The sequence below is a fragment of the Chelon labrosus genome, assembly GCF_963514085.1.
Source record: "Chelon labrosus genome assembly, chromosome: 17".
Lineage (NCBI taxonomy): Eukaryota > Metazoa > Chordata > Actinopteri > Mugiliformes > Mugilidae > Chelon > Chelon labrosus.
This window is the reverse complement of record NC_140350.1, coordinates 8,939,573-8,960,605: the sequence shown is the minus strand read 5'-3', so window position 1 is coordinate 8,960,605 and position 21,033 is coordinate 8,939,573. Positions and strand designations below refer to the sequence as shown.

Here is a 21,033-nt window from a genome sequence, read left to right as displayed (position 1 = left end):
ATTATCTTCACAATGTGTTAACCCTCTGCTATATGATCCTGTGTTTAAAATACGTTTATTCATACAGCCATGTTTACATGGCAACCACATATGAATGGTTTGAACAGTATTTTTGTATTTTAAAGTGTCTTGTTTACCCCCCAGGGACAAATTAAGTTTTCAGTTCTTGCCTATTCTGCTCCTTAACGTATAGTACTGTCTTGGATAATTACATTGCATTTTCTGTCTCAGTGTACTGTCTTGCGCTGTCTGCTGTATTTTTGCGCCGTTGCATTTGTTGCACACTTGCACTTTACTTGTGTTGTTCTGTTTTATACAGCACCACAGTTCTGGAGGACCGTAATCATAATTTGTTCCGCACCTGCTGCATAGGGTTGGGATGACAAGGCACTGAAGGCATTCTATTCTATTCTAATTTTGTTTTTGTGGACTACACCTTTATAGTATTTTTTTTTATATATAATATGGTCCAAAAAGAGCGAAACAATATTTATATGAGGCTCTGACAAGACACAGCACTCAATTTTCTAATATAAGGAGAACCCAACAGGGAGCATGCTTATTATTTTTAATTCATTCTTGTCTGCCCCTTGCAACTAAATAAATAAAAATTCATTCTCAATTATTAACTCATTTAGTGCACGAAAAGGAAGCAAATTGTTTTTTTGTTTTGTTTTTTCTGTATTAACTGCAGCATGAGACATAAATATTTATAATTATGTAGCGTTTATTATTTGCGATCTGTGCAGCAGGCCTACTCATGTGGACTAGTTCACTCGGGGCAGTGGAGAAATGAGAGGCAGAGTGATTCACTTGGGGCAAATGAATGAATGTGTCCGCGTTGAAAAGTGTGAAATGACTTCAGCACAGAGCCACCGCACTTGTTTCCACTGAAGTCATATTTGGACTGCACGCACATCGTGTGCAAGTGGACGGAGACTTCACCCCGAGGAGGTTGCACAAGAGCACACACACGAAAGGAACTGTGCACACATGCATCCTGTCGCCATTTTCGCGAGCTAAATTACAAAGACTTGGCCAGAGGAGCACACACCCCTTTCTCAATCTTCTGCAAGAAAAAATAAAAATAAAAAACATATGCCACATATGCGTCATTCACTAGTCAGTGCGTTTGGATTCACGCGCATGCATGTGCAAAATTCAGGAATGCCATGTAAATATGTTGCAGGGATGAAGGGGGAAACAAAAGCATTTCCAAGCAAGGTGGAAGGCAGCTGTAATGACAATTTTGCCTCGTTGTAGCAGATGGCTGCACAGAAAGACAAATAGCTCGCCATATTTGTTGACTGACGTGTGACGTATCCACACAGGTAAAAGCACAGATTTGAAATCGTGTTACTGACCACCGTGTCGTCCAATCAGCGTGCAGCGGGGGCGGGGCACAGCGCCGTCAATCAGGCAGGAACTATAACGGTTTGAATAGGGAGGGAGGGGGAGAATCCAATCCGGTTTGAGCTAGTTTTTCTTCCAATGGAACATTAACGTCTCGCTGCGCTGTATTAGACTGTACGGGCACAGCTTTATCCACAATATACCACTGTATTTCCTCCTGTATCCTGTAACATTTAGCTCTTTTTCTTTTTTTTTATAAAAAAAAAAGCACCCCATACAAACCAACCATGCCTAAAAGGAGCAAAGTGAGTAGACCGATATCTTTAATGCATTCAGTGATACAGTATTTATAACCGACAATTTATGAAATGGGCTTTTTACAGCTTGCGGTCAGAGTTGTTGAAATGTTGCTACAAATGTCAGTTTATGTGTTTACCAAAATGAATGTCGGCCACGCTGTGCCTTGCAGCGAAGGGTTTTAGTGGCTGTGTAGCGTCTGTTTTGATTTTGTGAAGTGGTCGATTCTTGGTGTTCCTATTTCGTGCAGTGATTATCTTTGTGCCCGGAGGTTTTCCGTGTGCCGGGGTTTTCTTTTTACGGCGGTAATGGTGACATGCACAGCTGTATTCGCGTTAAAATACGTTCACTTGCAGTGTCCGACGAAGAAGTAGTCGGTCTGTGTGTCGATAGAAAGCATTTCTGCAGAGAAAGTTGGCGGCATATTGATTGTTTTCGAAGGGGGGCCGTCACGCTGCATGCTGAAGTTTCTCTCTGAGAGAAAACGAGAGCGACGCTAAAAACGTTGAATACTGTAATAACATTGTTCGGTGGGAGTTGGCTGTTATGTCGTTGTTGTTGTTTTGTGTGGACACCGTGTCTTGCTTGTGCTTTTTTCCCTCTTTATTTCCTCACTTTTAATTTGCTTTAATATACGTCATTCTATCGCAAAACTAGCATACGCGCGCGCGTGTCTGTGTGCGCCCGTGCACGACAGTGTTTATTTTCCTCGGTGAAAACGTTTCTTGGAAGGCGTCCGTCGTGCTAGCTCGTTGGCTGTCTGTGTGCCGTCGGCTCAGGCCAGTTGTAGGTTATGCAATGGCGAGCCTCCGTCAGCAGCGCGGCGCAGCTCCTGTTGCTGGGGGTTCTAGTAGATTCTGCTAGCAGACCGACGGAGCCGCTGAGCATCTCGGAGTGACTCTTTTTCAAATTAATGGCGGGAACGCTTGACTGTGCAGCTCCGTTTTCTCCGGACACTGGCAATCCCATTTATTACCAATGAATGGATGCGCCGTGAGGAGGCGGAGTCCGCCCCCTCCTTCACCGGTGTTATACAGTAGGCAAATCACTAACAGGAGCAAGAGGAGAGCACCGCCACATGCCGCTGTTTAACTACATTATGCTATTATATCAGCCCGCCAGACCCTGACTTTTACCAGTCCAGCAGGTCAAAGGCCATCTTTTTTATTTCTTTATTGTTTTGCTAGCAACCTGTGGTGAATGTAATGTAGTTTTAACAGGCACATATATATAAATTCTTTCAGGCTACAAACCCATTGTGTAAGATTTTCCATCATATCACAATGAAATCAACCAATCAAATTACTGGCTCTCTCACTTAAATCATATATGAAGCTGTGTGTGCAGCCATAGGCTAGTATTCTGTCAGGCAACACCCACTTTTGAGTTACATAACTAATACTTAAATCCCCTTCCCACTCCCACCACCAATTAAGCCCTGCATATCAGAGCCCAGACAGCTTCCTTAACTTGATTATTATTTTCTTTTACATTACAGGCAGCTGCAGGAGGAGACTCAGCGGTAAGGATTAATCTCAATTATGTTTTTTTTTAGTTTTTTTTTGGTGTTTAAAAATAATTAAACAGTGTGCACACCCACCAGGGGTCAGTAACATCCCATCAGTCAGAGCCCCTGTCTGAGACTGAATGTTAAAAATAATCTCCATGTCTGTTCACTCTGCAGCCCAAGAGGAGATCTCTCAGGTTGAAAGATGTAAGTACATAGAAGCCCTGTCTGTCTTAGAAAAAAAATGCTCGCTGTTCACTGCATTCTCAGCTCTGACATCAATTATTTTCTTCTCTACAGAGGCCTGCCCCTGCAAAGGCAGAGCCTAAACCTAAGCCAAAGGTACGAACTTATTTTGTTTACTTCTGATTAGATTCAGTCATTTGTTGTTCAGCTGTTCATTATCGCTGTGGGTAATATGGATAATGTTTCTGTTTGCAGAAGGCACCCGCTAAGCCTAAGAAAGCTAAGGATGTGGAGAAAGCCAAGCCTGAAGAGAAAGCACCAGAGGCCCCTGCAGAGAATGGCGAAGCCAAAGCTGAGGATGAGGTGAGGCTTGTGAAGCCACGTGTTTACCATACACAAAATTTCATCTCCTTGACGGAACGTAAACACCCTCAATTTTGTCTTCCAGGCACCCGCTACAGATGTAGCTGATCAAAAAGATGAGGCAGCTGAATAACATCTCTCCAGTCATGTCTTTTACCAGTGCTCCCTGTACCTCTTTTCTTGTACAATTCAGGGGAATATTTTTATCAACTATTTTCTAAATACAGGTTTTTTAGTAGTTTGATTGTAGAGAACACTTTTTTTTAATGAAAGAAAAAAAAAAGAAGTCAATTTGGAGACGGGAATTTCATCACATCCCACAATTTTGCATCGCCATGAGTTGCGGTCATTGTTGTAACTTGTCAGTGGATTTTATTTCAGTTTTAAATGTGAAGGAAGGGAGGGCGCAGGGCAGGTTACCGTGTCAACACGCAAGCATGACATTCACAGGAGCTGGGGAAACAACCGGAAGAGCTTGCCTGCGTGGCTTACATTCCATATGCTTTATAAGGGACAGTGTCTGTAATCTGTGCTGGGGTGGGGATGGAAAAAGTCACAGGGCAACTCATTGTTTTATTGTTTATAATGAAAAACAGTGTTTTAGAATGTTTGTAAGCTTTGTTCCTATTTGTTAACTCTTGTACTCATGCAGTTTTCTTAACAAATCTCATCAATAAACCTAAAATCCCTAGTACCAGATCTTTCCCTTTCAAAACTGTGCATCGCGTGTATTGGTTGTGTCTCTGTTCTGTGATAGCATTGCAATAAATTTGTATAGCTGCTGTGAAAAAGGTTTTCAATCTTTCTATATGCAGTGCGTAAAGGTACATTGTAAGGATGATACAAATGGAATTGTTTTTTCTTAGCCAAGCTAATGAGGTATGTAACCGTTAAAACCTGGCATCTTAAAGGCTAACAGACAAACTGTACATTTATTTGAAATGTCAAATGCATACCAGCAGTAGCAATATTCATGTGGGTTTTAGGTATCTGTATCAAGTACAAGTGTGCAGTTTCTTTTTAATTGTTTATAGATGTACCTGTGTGATGATTGTTATCAACAAACCAATAAAACTCAGTTGGTAGTTGTTATGCTGTTTCACTCTGAAAAGTCACTTCGTTGTTATGGGTGCTGACACAACACTGTAGAAGCTGTTAAACCAGAGGTAAGAACCATGAATGAGTAGACAAATACATACTGTGAATTTATTTTTGGTAGTGGTGCATATAAATGATCAGATTATAAAATTGATTACATTGTGTGTTTGGTTTCATATATTAAAGAGCCCTTAAATCATCTGAAGATGGCATGTTTACTTGTGAGAGAGAGTTATGTCAAGTCTATGGTTTATTACTTTTACTGAATCTCTTAAAATAATGATTTTACCAGGTCTGTCCCAATAAAAGCTGATGAGAGCCCAGCTTCAGCACCATGGACAGCTGCATGTTAGCCCACTGATTCATCAGCTGTTTTTTTTTCTTACACTGACCTGTTTTCTTTCTGGTTTGGCGACTATTTTTCACCAGTTTTGCCAGAATCGTGTTTCCTCAGTGACAATAACAACAGTTGTAAACAAACTGATATTGTGCATCCTTGCGCATCTTCGACGCAGCCGCTGCAGCGTGCTCTCTACCGGCTCCAATGGGGCTCAGAGGGAAGTGAGGAGGAATGTAGAGAAGGAAATTCCGATTGAACTTAATATGACGCAGCTGAAACAACGTTTATGTGTCACACAGCATTTAACCGCTTACCAGATAACCTCATTGCTTATGACTGAAATACCACCTGCCTTTAACTGCAGCCTTTAAATGCAAAGATAAAGACCGCATGTTCGTGTCAACAAATTCATAACTTCATAAATTTCTTTTATTGATTTCCTGTTTTCTTCTAAAGCCCTCTCATGTGACAGCGAATGGAGGAATCTGTAACATACGCACTTATTAGTCCAAGTAATCAAATTCATTTATGATAGGTCCATTTGAATCTGTCAAAAACAAATATTGACTTTATATGTATATGTGTGTGTGTGTGTATATATATATCTATCTATATATATATAGATAGATATATATATGAATTTAAAAAGCAAGCATCGAATTCATTCTCTGATCAACTTAAATATCCACAACAAATAAGCTGAGTGTACACATAAATGCATCTTAGCTCTAGCTAACAGTCATGTGACATTTATAATTGTATTAGTATCATTGTCTTTATTTATCCTGCTTTTATGATGTACTCTTAAGAGAAGCAAGATTAGCAACTCCGGTGTTTTAATATTTAATAGGGATTCTGACGACTAAATATTGGAACAGCAGTTTATGTTTTCCATACCTCCATTTATCCATTATCTAGTACCATGTATACTTAAGCCTATCCCCAACCTGGAGCCCATCCCAGCTGACATTTAGCAGGAGGCAGGGGACATCCTGGACAGGTCGCTAGTCTATCACAGGGCTAACACAGAAAGACAAACAACCTCACACTCACATGCACACATACACCCAATTTAGAATCAACAATTCACCTAACAGGCATGTCTTTGGACGGTGAGAGGAAGCAAGAGAAAAACCATGCAGGCACAGGGAAGACATGCAAACTCCACATAGAAAGGCCCCGGGCGGCTGGCAAGTTAAAACCCAGACAATAAAGGCAAATAATAAAAACAAAAAAAAACAGCTTTGGATGGCATCTCATTTGATAAGTGGGACTTCAGACAGTTTACAGATAAACATAAAGAAGACTAAGTGAACTTCTCATTTATTAGATCTTTTTTTCTCATTTATTAGAACTCTTTCAAGTCCAATGTACAAATCCAGTAGAACAGAGATCAGATTTTTGAGATGAGTTATTTAACAGTATATAATCCAGCACTGTAACTGCCGTACACAGCTACAATGGCAGTAACATTATCAGCTGTCGTGCAGCAAATGTTGGAGATTCATTAATCCTTAAAAATCAGAAAAGCTGACAGTGCCTTAGAAGACTGCATCAAACTGCTGTTCTGTATCATTTAGTCTACAACGGTGTATAAAAATAACATGTTCTCTAATGGCTTCATGTCAGTGAAATAATGAACCTGTTAAGTTTTTACAAATACTCATGGTAACAGTAAAATGAACAATGACGCGTGCTACAAGTTTGTGCAAATACCCGGACAAGTAGTCTAGAACATACAGACCCCATGGTCGACATTCGTTAAGTTAAATATACTGTAACTCACCTCCATTGAAGGCAGGGTGTGCAATAAACAGCACAATTTATCTCAGGAAAATCCACTCACACTCCGGTTTTTGTGTTTTCATTAACATAAAGTGTTTCCAAGGACAACAAGGTTTCTAACATTAAGTGGAAGCATGAAGATATGAGCTTGTGGTGAACGATTATGATCTACTGCATCTTTGTGCTGTTATACGGAGATAAAATCTACTTGTGACTATCTGATTGTGAATTTAAAGAGATGTAGTGATCTACACTGACCCTGAGTATCTAAATCAACCCAATTAATTTCTCATGGTAGTCTGTGTTTGACAGTGGTCTTGTTTGGTCAAACTGGAGTTGCATTAATGTACAGTATCCTGCATATGGAAGAATCCCAGTCACCAAACAGGGCACTGAACCTTGGTTCATTCCAAGACATTAGTCCATTTTCTCTGCGATCCGTCCCATTTTGGTGCGCATGTTGCGCACAAGGAAGAACCCAACGGTGGCAATCGCCATTAGCACCTCGGCTACCCAGAAAGCCATGTCCCAGTTGTGCTGTTTGGCAACAGTGCTGAAGGGAAGCCCCGCCATAAAAGCCCCCACTGTGACAAATAGAGAGTTTGTTTAGCCACAGGGAAGCATCAACAATAAAACACAACAGTAATTTTTTATTTTTTTTGGTCACGTGAACCTGCAGCTTACCATTAGCCATCAGAGCCACAACAGCATGAGAGGTTCCACAGAAGTTTGAAGGGGCACTTTCGCTGGCTATCACTCCAAACAAGGCAATTGGTCCGTAAGAAGAAAATCCAAACATAGCACCGAGGAAGAGGATCCAAATCTGTGAAAGACCAGAAGAAAATGTGAAGTGCTCTGAAATCCGATGGTATACCGCAGAGGGCATTCATCCAAAAAGCTTTTCTGAAATGGTGTACCTCTTTTTCCGACACGCCAATGAGGACAGACACAGGGTGAATGACTTGGACCCAAAGAGGAGCCTCCTGAGAAAAGACACGAGTTCTTAGAATATTTTAATTTCTAGCAGCATTTCCACAGCGATGAGAGAAAACTGTCAAACTACCTCTGGGATTTCAGGTGTGATGGTCACTCTGAAGAGGTACATGGACACATACATGCCCGCCATCATGGCGATGAGCAGGCCATGGCGAGGGTTGCCATGGGTGCCCAGGCCTTGCTGGAGAAAGGCAAAGAGAGGATTTTTAAAACGCTGAAACTGAATACATAAGCGCCGTTGTTTGTGTTACTCACCCGGGCTACGGATCTATCTGAGATTAAGCCTGACGCAAGGCTGCCCACAAAACCTCCCACCTCCAAGGCACTCATGTAGGTACTGCCTGTTAGCAACACAGCTAATGTCAGCACCCGGAACACGGCACATTATGTGATAACCAAGTGAGAAGCAGCAATTTAAGTGCATACCCATGAGAGCGGTCTGTCCTTTCTCTTGCATGAGGAACAGCTGCCCCCAGTCAGTGGCTGCTGTCTTCACCCCGAACACCACCAGGTAACCCAGAGAGAGCACCCACAGGAAAGGAGAGAGGAGGAATTCACTCAGGGTGCTCTCACTGTTCCCTGGAGAGAATAGACACAGCAACAGATTGGCCTTGTGTACAGCATAATTACATTTTCTACACCGCATGTGCAGCACATGATGTTGCCATCTAAGATCCGTCAAAATCCAATCTGTAAGATTACATCTGTAGAGAGTATCTTGTAGTCCTTTGGTGATACTGGTAGTACTGTGAAAATACCAAAAGGCACTGCCATCTTCTGGTGACAATAATCAGATTTGGGTAAAGACTTTGTATAAAGCATCTTTAAAAACGCTTATTATTACAGTCAAATTATGTTCCCAGTGATCCGATACCAATCTCTTAATGTTGAGTATCTCCCTGTTCCGAGTCCTGATCTGATCTTTATACATAAATTTACATAAATTTCCTCCGCTGGAGAGTCATTAAGTCTTTTCTTGTCTTCCTTGCATTCTCCTAGATCATGTGTGTACCATGCAACTGGATTAAGTCCAATAAATTGGGCTGTCATGGTTAATATAGTGTCAAGAGGTTCAGAAACGTGCTGGCCATCCAGCATCATAAACTCTGGAACCCTCTCTGGAACATTTTTCAGCTTGACTCTGTCTTTAGGAAACTTTTCTTCTTTTAAACGCAGTGTTCAGTGCTTGTTGCTGTTGTTGCAGCAGTCGTCTTCTTCTTTTTCATTTTTTTGGGCAGTTTTGATACACTATATTGCCAAAAGTAATGGCTCATCTGCCTTTACACGCATATAAACTCAAGTGACATCCCATTCTTAATCAATAGGGTTTAATATGATGTCGGTCCACCCTCTGCAGCTATAACAGCTTCAACTCTTCTCCCGATACCAACTGGGACATCCCTACTTATCACCCAGCTATGACCACAAGTTCTGGAAGAGAGGAAGAGATTCTCGTAAAAAAAGAAAACACTTGGCTCAACAACTGTAATTAGAAGCTGTGTTTGTTGTTGGTTACTGAAATGTTCCTACTGTCACTGCAGGCTGATTGTGAATACATCTGTTTTTCAAATTGTGATAACTGACTTATTGTTCCATTAATTATATTAGTCTACTCCACCTAACTCCTAAATATGTGTTTGGTTGATCCTTCTAATTTCCTGGTCTGTCATTCACCACTTCACATGCTGCATGATGAAGATGAGTAGTACTCTTTGAGATTTTATACACACTTTACACACCAGTAGTCATCATGGATATTACTTTTTTCATTCCTTTGTGGAATACTGAGGACGCAACATAGTGGATGTGCTTATACTCTCAAACATAGTGGTTATGATTTCAGATACAAACCTGCTGGACATAGGACTCGGCAGTTACCAAAGGTTCATCATACCAGTAGGTACTTTACTCATTAATATCACAAAGGACCAACTGCTGGGATGTTGTTACCAACATGGGACTAATATATCACCATGTGACTGGCATTCTAACCATCTCACAGGAAGATGCCTCTCTACTTGTTGCTTTGCTCACCTCCCTTCGCCCCCTTCTTGGCCGCAGCCTCGATACTGGGCAGGCCCACGTCCTTGGGCTCATTTTTCACGAACACCAGACAAACGAATGAGAAGGAAGCGCAGAAGATGCCAGACATGGTCAGAATAGTCCTCCAGTCGTAGTACTGCAGCAGCACCGTGACCAGGAGTGGACCCAGACTCCCAGCCAGGTTCATGCTGCAGGACAGCACGGACCACCATGTTCCGAACTGTGAGGGCTCATACCACTGATGAAACAAGAAACACACAGCAGAAAAGGCCAGTCAGCATTTCTAAAATCCTACAGTCCAGTCAGAATCAAAGAAGGCAGATCTATATTCCTTTTCATATACGGATTAATAAATTCCACATTTATGGTAAAAAAAAAACAAACATGCTGATGGGAGATTTGAGGAAAAAGTAGCACAGTGTTCAAAAGGTTTGAGCCAGTGATCACCAGACTTTGCATTTATAGCGCTTTCTCTTTAAAAAGTGGAGCACTGTTCAGACTTTTTTCTGTTATTTTACAGCCTCTGGAGAAATGGCATCAGAGCCACATGTACTCATGATGTAATCCAGCTAAGGCGGTCATAAACATTCCTCACACTGCCGATCCAGCAGAGTAACTTGTTATATGAGAATCTACTGGGCGAACACTTAAGGCAGCCACAGGGTGATTTAACACGGTGTTAATCCAAAGTGTGTGGATGTTAACTCAGCTGCTGAACAGACTTGCTCTCACCGGAGAAGGAAAACACCTTTGGTAAAAGTTACTATTCTTTTGGAAAGATCTGCTGAGAATCCTCTATAAATACATTCTCCTGTAATCTGATCCTCTACCACAGGCTGAACACATGCCAAAGCCTATTTATTCCCCAGCTTTTTAACACTGCTACTTTTAAGGCAGCTTCTTACGAGCCTCAAGTTGTCCCTGAGAGCAGAACGCATTAGGGTTTGCTCAACGATATGGACGTTGAAAGCTTACAACTCACACCATTTACTGCACTGAGACCTCAATGACCCAACAATTTATTTACAGCAATTCCCAAAGCTATTTATACAAAAGACCTGACAGATTATTGCGCAATCCTTTAATTTCTCAAACCATTACCACGGCCAGCATTACCACTCTTGCCTGACATCTTCTCACCGCTGCTCATCACTGTCTCACAGCAAGGAACAGAATTCCTCTAACAACAACAAACCACCAACAGACAGATGCATGTTTTTAGCGTGAAAACCCAGTGTGTTACACCCTTTCACTAGTTGCCCAGAATAACTGCAGTCGACATGTTGAGAACATTACACTTCCAAAGGGTGACGCTACCTTACGCAGCACCTTCCCACACGGGGGCCAGCCACAGCCTTGTCCCAAGCCGTTGATGAACCAGAGCAGGGAGAACATGGAGACAGAGGAGGACCAGGAGAAGACTACATTGATGCCCCCCACCAGGAAGAGGCCGATGGAAAAAAGCCAGCGGGCGCTGATCTGATCGGACAGCACGCCACTGATGAACTTACTGATTGCGTAGGCCATGGTCTGGCTGCTGGTGATCAGACCTGCAGGGACACAATAGAGGTTAAAGCCATGCACAAACAGAAATTACACTGAAAGAAGAGGGCTGAAAGATTTTTATGCATCCCAACCACTGAAAATCAATAAGATAATAGATAAAATTCTCACCTTCTAGCACACATGAACTGGTTCATTATGATAATGTATAAAACAAAAAGTGAGTTTGGTCCAGACTAAGATATCGCAACAACTGTTTGCTGTTATATGGCTGACATTTGAACGACATTCATGGTCCACAGGGGATGAACTAAAGACTTTGGTCCAAACCCCTGAGTTTGGTAACGAGCTAATGTTAGCATGCCCACTCACTAAACCAAACTCTTATGTCTTTGTCTTATGAACATCGGCATGTTAGTATTGTCATAATGCACTGTCTGCACCATGGGAACTGTTTTGTATTGTCTGCATAAGTTTGCACACTTTATTCTCAGTCCCTTGTATTATACTCAGTCTCCATGTAGCTCTATGGTCCTGGAGGAACATCCTCTCATCTCACTATTTACTGCATGGTTGAAATGACAATTAAAACCTATTTGACCTTTGACCTGTAATGAGCATGTTAGCACGCTGACTTTAGCGTTTTGCTTAAAGCACCATTGTGTCGACGTAGGCCCTGACAGGGCTCCTGCAAGGCTGCAGTCTTTCCTTGAGTTGTATTTCAGATGGACCGTGTCCAGTACCTTCCTTGGCTGTTCATTTCTCCTGAGCTATTAGCAACTCTACACTCAGGCCATGAGAAAACTTTGTTTGGCATAGCAGTAATGCTGAACCAATATAGCAATAAGGTGAGTAAGACAATACACCCAATGTGCAACCAGAGGGAGGACGGGGGTCAGTCCAACAATATCAGTGTTCAATATCTGAGCTCAGTAACAGATCAGGTGAGAACAATAAGCCAGATTGAGGCACTGCTGCACAATCCTTTCCTCAAACAACAGACTTATTATAGACTTAAATACTGCTTAAAGAAGCTTTTCTTAAACCAGGCCCAAGAACAAGAAAAGGAAATACACACGCAGTTCATGTATTTGCCTCACCTAAGTCATCTTTGTCCAGCTCTATCTCCTCCATCACAGAGGGCATGACAAAGGAGAAGGTCTTCCTGTTAAAGAAATACAGCGAGTAGCCGATGAACATGCAGACGAAGATGACGACACGATAGTAGGCATAGCCTGTGGCCCCCATTGTTGCAGCCGATTTATCGAAAACTTCTCCGAACAAAATAAAAAAAATAAAAGGTTTCTCCAAAGTCTTTTCTTCAGTCTTGTCTTGTGTTTTGGTCCTCTGACATGCAGATTACAGCCAGTGAAAAGCGGACGCTATCGAGTGGTTGTTTGCTGTGGGTGATATGAAACAAGGTGTAGCATGGGCCGGGCTGCACAGAGGAAGTATTTTCCATGAGGAGAAACACTCTTTGCAACAGACTTCTTGCAGGCTGCTGCTTGTAGGAGCAAGACGAGAGGAAGGAATCGTCACACCGGCCTGAAAATAAGAACACAATAACATGCATCACTAGACAGAAGCAGTTAAAACGGTTTCAGAACTGCAGATAGTCAATACTTCTTAGTTTTGATGGTTACACGGGCAGAAAAGTGATCAGAATATCATCATTATGCTGGAGTTGTTGGATATAACACAGACTTTGGAGTTGTTTTTCCTGATGTGGTGTAGTGAAGCAGTGACAGTCCGTCAGGCCAGCTGCCTTGTTATTCACAGACCTTCATACACTAGCAGCTGCAGGTTGAGGATAAAGTGACAGGCTGGACCAGCAGCTCAGCCTGGTCTGTGCAGGCTGTCATATAAATGTCAGAGTTGACTCTTTAACTTTGAGGGCTCCAGTCAGCAGCCCTCAAAATATCACATGTCAGGAAACTTGAAGACCTAGGAGTCTGACCTGGTTGTAGACATTTTTGAGGAGTTTAAATGGCAGGTACAAATCATCTCTAGTCAGTGACAGTGACTCTTTCGCGCTATGTCCGTGTTAGCTATCAGATTTAAATGGAGCACAGTGCGTGCCCCGTGGAACCAGCTGGACTCACTAAACTGTGGCTTGTCGAGGCGCCTGCAGCGAACTAACAAACCTCAGCGAGCAGCTTCACTCCTCAATCAGGAGAAATCTCCCTGCTGACGTCGCTGCTTAATAGCCAGAGTTTCTCGTGGCGTACTGATTCGTGGGGCAGTCCGTGTGTTTGGGTGCCCACCAGGCCTGCATTTCACTAAACCCCGACGTAAAGCGAGACGCGCCGATTGGTCTGCGCCCTCTGAAGCAGCAGAGCACCATGCTACTGCAGCGCGCTGCGAGGAAATGCCTGTAAAGCTGGTTACCTTTCATTCGCGTCCCTCTCGCTGATCCCATCCGTGCAGAAGGACGGCGCGCGTTCATGAGTCTGCAGGTCATTGAGCGCGTCCGCGCAGAACGGGTATGGAGGGGAGGGGGCGCACTGACTGAGCCACCGTGGCAAAAAAAAAAACACTGTGGGGTTGTTGTTCTGTACCACTCACGAATGCATCTAATGTAAGTGCAGCCGGATAGTACAACGATTCTCTACGTTATGAAGAAACATGCGCATTTAAAGTTATCATTCCTCATCGTGCTCGTACCCGTCATGATCCTTCAGGCCAGCCAGATTAACACAGTGACCTTTATCATTGCATAGACTCTGAACCAGAGGCTCACACTGCTCACTGCTGCCCTCTTCTGTCGGTTGAAGGCTGGAGGTTGAAGGAGCACGTCTACTCAAACGTCTCCTGCAGAATCCTCCCTGTAAATACTCCAGTAGTACTTGTGTACTACATTCAAAATCCATCTTAGGTAAAGTACAGAAGTATGATGTGCTAATGATTAAAAATGAAACGTAAATGTACTCATTCAGCATGAAAATGTCTTATTACTGTAATTTAAATACAGTTAGATTCCTCTTTGGCCCCTTCAAACGATAACAGTGTGCAAGAAGGAGAAGAAGAAGAAGATCTTATTGTATTTTTCTATTTGTTTATTATGTAGTTATGTACTTTTTTTTCCAACCGTTGTTTATGTAGAATTTGCAGGCAAGATAGAAATGTTTCTTAAATTAAACCATATGAGATGTTTATAGGAGCAATTACTTTTTTGTAGATGAAATAAAACAAGACAGCAACATGGTGAGGAGTCCAGACCTTGTACAGGGTTGGTTGTAAACCACAGGGCTTTACAGGATACAATATATTTTCTTTCTCAGATCACAATACACCTTTTAAACTATAAATCTGTCATGTACATGACCCAATAGGACCAACAATTTACAGTATGGACAATCAAGATTGTAGGCTGATTATTAATTATAATGAATAATTGTCAAATGCAATTCAGTAAAAACTATGACATTTCCCTCTGTAATTATGTGAGAAAGAGATACATACATAATAAGTATTTCTGTAAAGCACAGTTGTCCTTCCACCACTGTATATAAAATAGAAGAATAACCCTATTTCATGTCTGTGGAGCACCCTGTAGCGGTCCTGGAACAAACATGAGGGCACTCCTCTCAGAATGCAGGACAGAAATGAGCCGCATGGCTATAGCAGTTGAGGAGCACCTGCTATGGTGTATGCCTCTATGGTAACACTTGAGCAAAGTGAATTTAAAACACACACAAACAACAATAACAACAAGGAAACCGTAAAAGGATTCTTTCTTTGACCAGAGGTTTGCAGAAGTTCTGAGAAAACCCTAGTTTATTGTGTTCATCAGAAGTGAATTTCAACTGTCCCCTTCAAGGGATAACATTAATAAAACTCAGCTCTGATACCAAACTGGAAAATATGGATCTGGATTAAACCTGACCATAGAGAGTGACTGCAGACATAGACCAGGATGTATATTTGCGATTTAAACTGTTGTATTTCTATCATTTCACATATTTTAACCTGCACTGCTCTTTAAAATGACAGCTTATATATGTATGTTATCTATCAAACATGTCTATTTTATTCAGAGTTAATATGGATGATGAAGATGAAATTTGAGCTCTAGTTTTTACATATTTCTATAGATTACTGTCATTATGTAAACCCTTGCTGCCCTCAGATCTCCGTGGGAATGTACCGATGGATCCCAGAAGAATTTTGCTCAACCTTAAAACATATGTATTAGCGTGCCAAGATTGCTTATAATTTACTCATCAGGACACTTTGGTTAAATTATTTTTTTTTTCTCGTTTTCTGTCATTCTCAGTATGCACCTCAAAACTTTCTACCAACAGATGGAGCTAAAGTATCGTGTTCACTATAGCTGAGGTATAAGGCCGTTCCCTCTTCTCACCTCTCAGCTTGTACATCCTCAATAACTTTCCTCATTTCCTCTCTTCATGTCTTAGTCCCTTCTACCTGTGATGAAAGCAGAGGAGACGCAAGAGGAGAGGAGAGAGGAGTAGGGCCATTGTTATGATACAGCATAGCGCTCTATTTTATTGTCTCTGACAGAGGAGCATGACAGTGATCATCACAACATGTCTTTGAAGGTTCTCAATCATCCAGGTCATGGTATATCCAAAAATAAAGCAAGCTGTAACAAGGACGACTTGTGGAGTTTCTTGAAGACGTTTCACTGCTCATCCAAGTAGCTTTTACAGTTCTAAGAGACTGGTGGGGAGTTGGCGTTTAAATAGGAACATCTGGGTGTTACCCATGAGAAAGTCACATAACTATGGTCTTTTAATGACCAGATATTTACCTGTAATTCTTCCTGTTTTCCTTGGGGGACAGATATTAACACACACACACACACACATAACACCGTCTTAACTTGTCCCCAGCTTTCACCGGTGTTCACACCTTCAGAGTGGAGTCTCTGGCTGATAATTCACAGTAGCATTCCTTAGATAAAGTCATGTAATGTTCCCAATTAAACCACAGCTCCCCACCGGTCATTTAGAACTGAAGTAGTTACTTGGATGAGCAGTGAAACATCTTCAAGAAACTCCACAACTCCAGTGTCCCTTGTTTCACCTTGTTCATGACAACCTTCTATCTACTGCACATTCACTTTTAGTTCAGTTCACATAGTGGCATGATAATATCAGCTGTGCATGCCCAAATGACTTCTGTAACTTCTGTCTGACCACTTTGCAATTCTGCTACAGCCCATCTACACATCAAGACTAAAGAGTAACCCAGTCACAGTCAGAACTGTTAAAACATGGACCGAGAGTGCACTGGCAGACATGCAGGGGTGCCTGGAGGCCACAGACATGAACATTTTCAAAGAAGGCACACAATATTCATGATTGCACAGATACTGTACGCAGTTACATTAGCTGGTGTACCTCCGTCTGTATTCCTTCCCGCACTATGCGTGTTTTTCCCAACCAGAAGCCCTGGTTCAGTGTGGATATACCAGACTGTCCTCCTCTAGGATATACGGGTGAGGATCCGGAAAATGTGTGCAGCTTTCAAGTCATGTGGCAAAGAATCCAATCGCTATCCAGCTACAGAACAAGAACACATAGAATTGAGATCTGAGGGGTGTACACAGACATCCTCAACTTCTCTCTCACACAGGAGACAGTTGCACTATCCTCTTAAGTCTTCTGTTATAGTACAGGTCGCTAAACACTCAAATGCATCTACACCGAATGACTTCAGACCGGTGGCACTAACATCAATTGCGATGAAGTGCCTCGAAAAGCTGATTCTTCAGTCCATAAACTCTGTGGTCTCAGACAGGGTCTCAGACTGGGTGGACCCCCTACGGTTTGCCCTAGTATGATAAGGTGGCCCTGGCGCTTCACTCCACACTGGCTCATTTGGACACTAATGGAACATATGTCTGCATGCTCTTCCTGGATTATAGCTCAGCCTTGCATACCATCCGGCCAAAGAAGCTGACTGTGAAGCTGGCAGCTCTTGGAGTACCAACACCCACCTGTAATTGGATTTTAGATTTCCTCATAAACAGACCACAGGTGGTGAGGATGCTAAACAAAGTCTCTGCTGAGCTCTTAGTCAGCACAGAAGAACTCATTCTGGACTTCAGGAGGAAGTCACACTCTACATCCAGCGCTGCAGGAGGAAGGCCCAGAGCAACCCCAGCGACCGACACCAGCCAACTCACTGTCTGCTTAGGTGGAAGGACCCTGAGACGCCACAGGCCAGAGAGCATCAATACTCATGGGTCACACTTCTGTAACAGTTTCTTTCCAGCCACCGTCAGAATGATAGCCAAGGACGTCATGGCTGGAAGGAATTACCATATCCCCCCACCTCATTCACACCATGAACACTTAACACCTTTCTACAAACAATCACATCACACATCTCACATACTGGACTGTCTCACTGTTACTCAGAGAGCTATTATTTTTATCCACCACAAGTGCAATAATTTCAGTGAAATTACCTTACTGTATACTTTTATATTTATATTTATTTTTTTAATACTTTCACAAAGTGTTTATATAGTAGTAATAATAGTGTGGCTGTTTAAAATATTTACCTTTATTTTCTTGTTTTTTCTATAAAAAGGCTGACTCAGGGAACCGCGCACAGGCATTCCAATGTACCTGTACTTTCTTGTAGCTATGCAAATGGAAATATAGTCTATTCTCTTCTATTCTATTGGTGTCTTGTAGGAATGGAGACATCCTTCAAGATGGCAGGCAGATTTCCTGGTAACAAACACAGGGACGAAGGAGAGACGAGACAAACTTGAAAAAAATAGAGGATTGAGAAGAGCCCAGTGGCAGATTGACGTGTACCACTGGATTGATTACTAGTTTAAATGTGTAAGTCAACAGAACAAGTGCTTGTGAATCTGCCTCAGAATTGGAGAATTAAAATTTCCTTTGTCATCCAAAGTCAGGACCTGTTGGTATTGTGTGTTTCTTTTGCTGTTGTTGTTTCTATGTCGAAACGCTGATCAAAGAAGGAAAGGATCTGATGTTTAACCTTTCTAATTACAGCAGACGACCTGTCAAAAGGCAATATGAGACATCTTTTGGTGATATACATTCCATAAAACAAGTGTAGCCGTGCTCATGTGTTCAGTGAATCTACGTTCCAACACTGATGCTGTTGGCAAAGCTCAACAATGAACAGCAAAATAACTTAAAGGAAAAGTGTTTCATCAAAAAAAATAAAAATAAAATGAGTTCAAAGGTTGCTACATTCTACTCTACAGGGTATATATTGGTGATATTTGAAGAATACTCAATACTAGGAGCTTCACATTAATCTAACATAGGGAGCTAGATGCAACATGGATGATAACATCATGTACCTAACATATCTAGTACTGCTTATGCATAAAAATCCTAAATGAAGCTAATAAGATGTACTTTCCTTTTAGAATAACCTCAGATACATTTGTGAGGGATTTTGATATGTCGGGTTTTTGGATTTCATCATGAAAAAAAGAACCACTGTTATTAGCCGGTGGCTCACAGACCTGCCTGTTCTGGTGAATTAAGAAACATAATTGGAGCAGTGTTTGATTATAAAACAGCCTCATTGTCAAAAGTCTCCCTCATGTGTGTTATCACAGTAAAGCACAAACCCCTGCAGTGTCAAAAAAACTGAAAGACTCATTATAGAGAGTAAGCGCCTCCGAGGAAATTCCTTAAGTAAAAACAAACATATACTAAGCTGTACAGACAAAAATCATACTACTGAACACATGACTGCACATATGATTCAGGGTTATTCTCCACCCGGTCTGGTTTGCAGACTGGGTTTACAACGCAATTTCTGATGTCAGAAGTAAAGAGCATGCAAAATGCAGATTTAAAGATTTCTAACACTGAATTAAATTGCAAACCTAAGTACAAACTTAAGTACATAGCAGTTAAGACAGCTCCTCTGGCTATCATGTGTTGAGAACCAGGAAAAATGACATGCTGCTCCTGTGCTCCACTTTACTTATACAATCTGTTTACATTCTCCGTGGACATTTTGGATAGTCATAACATTTATGGCATGGTAACTTGCATATACTTTGTATTTTGTATCTTGTTCTGTTTCTGTTTTTTGCTCCTTAAAATGTCTGTACTTGCACGTTAAGCTGCTCACTTGTTCCTTAAATTGCCCCCCGGGGACAAATAAAGTTTTCTGAATCTGAATCTGAATCTAATGTTGCATGTTGGGTTGGATGCGTATATGAGTTACATTGTCCAGACAGGACTATTATTACTTTTCCAAACAAACTGACTAAAATTTTTCCCTTTTTGCTTGGCTTTTAGACTGAAACCATCCACGGCAGGGGAAACAGTCTGCAGTTTCAAGGGAGAGGATGAGTTTAAATGCACCAAGCGCTGCCAGGCCGACTCTTTGAAATACACAAGACATACTCAATTTACATAGTAAACAACAGGGGGCCGACTGCATTTGAAGACTGTCGGGGTGACACAACATACGTACATACCTCAACCTGGTGTTAAATTATTCAGGAGAATGCCTGATAACCGTATTGTGGAATACATTAAAGATTACTTTACTCCCAGATGACAAAGAAACCACACATAATTTAATTCTTCCTTGATTTGCAAGGGCTGCAAACGCTTTGTCAATATGAGGCACATGGAGTTCGGCATTATGGTGCAAGTGGTGTTCTTTGTTTTCCTGTAGGCCTTAGGTTTAAGGGGGTTTATGGTTGCCCCCTTTTCTCGATTTATTTTTTTTGTTTGCACAAACACTCACTTGGACACAAAGAATAAGGAGACTGGTTGTAGGGGGTTAAGAGTCAAAGTTTGCTGTGATCTCACAGATCACATCTGTGATCTGAAACGGATCAGCATGATCTCAGAAATGCCATGAGAGAATTTCATCTTCTGTGGCCATAACCAAACAAATCAAATGCTAATTATAACCCAATTTTACACAAACATCTAACTGGATATGACAACAAACTGATACAAGTTTATATCCAAAATATCAATGTCCATATTAACAGTGCTATAATGTTTTGGAAAAACCTTTTCATTAACTTGAGAATATTATATGCAAGAAGGTCCGGGTTCAAATCCACGGGCCGACTGGGCCTTTCTGTGTGGAGTTTGCATGTTCTCCCTGTGTCTGCGTGAGGTGATTGGCCGTAGGTGTGCATGTGAATGTGAATGGTTGTCTGTCTCTCTGTGTTAGCCCTGTGATAGACTGGAGACCTGTCCAGGGTGTACCCTGCCTCTCTCCCGATGACAGCTGGAATAGACTTCAGCACCCCCCGCGACCCTTCACAGGACAAGCGGTTACAGAAGATGAATGAATGAATGAATGAATGAATGAATGAATGAATGGTATTCGTGGCAGTACCCTCAAACCTTGACCCTTCTCATTGAAAGAAAATGTTGAACTTTATTGGCCGGTTCTTTTGCAGCGGCTACATTCGAAAGCTTTTGTGTGCGTACATACTGTAGCTCAGCTCTTGGATTCAGACAGCTGCCACGCTCACCCAACTGATTTATAGGTCCAAGCTTATCACTGAAATCCAGAAGACATTAGCATACCTGTGCTGATACCTCGCTATCTATCT

General features: G+C 41.8%; 2 protein-coding genes across 2 annotated transcripts; one reads left to right on the top strand and one right to left on the bottom strand.

The window, feature by feature from the left end:
* Positions 1 to 1,446: 1,446 nt before the first annotated feature.
* Positions 1,447 to 4,798, top strand: hmgn1b (high mobility group nucleosome binding domain 1b). Its single transcript, XM_084564388.1, has 6 exons — positions 1,447 to 1,658; positions 3,149 to 3,172; positions 3,335 to 3,364; positions 3,458 to 3,499; positions 3,599 to 3,706; positions 3,792 to 4,798. Exons 1-6 carry the CDS (start codon positions 1,641 to 1,643, stop codon positions 3,837 to 3,839), a joined length of 270 nt encoding a protein of 89 aa, XP_084420514.1. The 5' UTR covers positions 1,447 to 1,640; the 3' UTR covers positions 3,840 to 4,798.
* A 1,315-nt stretch (positions 4,799 to 6,113) lies between these two features.
* On the bottom strand, positions 6,114 to 12,977 carry slc37a4b (solute carrier family 37 member 4b). Its single transcript, XM_084565161.1, has 9 exons — positions 12,572 to 12,977; positions 11,286 to 11,518; positions 9,960 to 10,206; positions 8,352 to 8,504; positions 8,181 to 8,266; positions 7,993 to 8,106; positions 7,847 to 7,912; positions 7,614 to 7,752; positions 6,114 to 7,513 (listed from the first exon to the last, which is right to left on the bottom strand). Exons 1-9 carry the CDS (start codon positions 12,717 to 12,719, stop codon positions 7,347 to 7,349), a joined length of 1,353 nt encoding a protein of 450 aa, XP_084421287.1. The 5' UTR covers positions 12,720 to 12,977; the 3' UTR covers positions 6,114 to 7,346.
* Positions 12,978 to 21,033: the final 8,056 nt, after the last annotated feature.

What these genes read in the sequence shown, in the direction of transcription:
- hmgn1b (XM_084564388.1), top strand. An exon ending in CTGCAGGAGGAGACTCAGCG is followed by an intron (nt 3,173 to 3,334) that starts GTAAGGATTAAT and finishes TTCACTCTGCAG; the next exon opens with CCCAAGAGGAGATCTCTCAG. An exon ending in AAGCCAAAGCTGAGGATGAG is followed by an intron (nt 3,707 to 3,791) that starts GTGAGGCTTGTG and finishes TTTGTCTTCCAG; the next exon opens with GCACCCGCTACAGATGTAGC.
- slc37a4b (XM_084565161.1), bottom strand. Translation starts at nt 12,719, where the DNA reads ATGGGGGCCACAGGCTATGCCTACTATCGTGTCGTCATCTTCGTCTGC. An exon ending in CAAGAAGGGGGCGAAGGGAG is followed by an intron (nt 8,505 to 9,959) that starts GTGAGCAAAGCA and finishes TATTCTCTCCAG; the next exon opens with GGAACAGTGAGAGCACCCTG. An exon ending in TTGGCGTGTCGGAAAAAGAG is followed by an intron (nt 7,753 to 7,846) that starts GTACACCATTTC and finishes GGTCTTTCACAG; the next exon opens with ATTTGGATCCTCTTCCTCGG.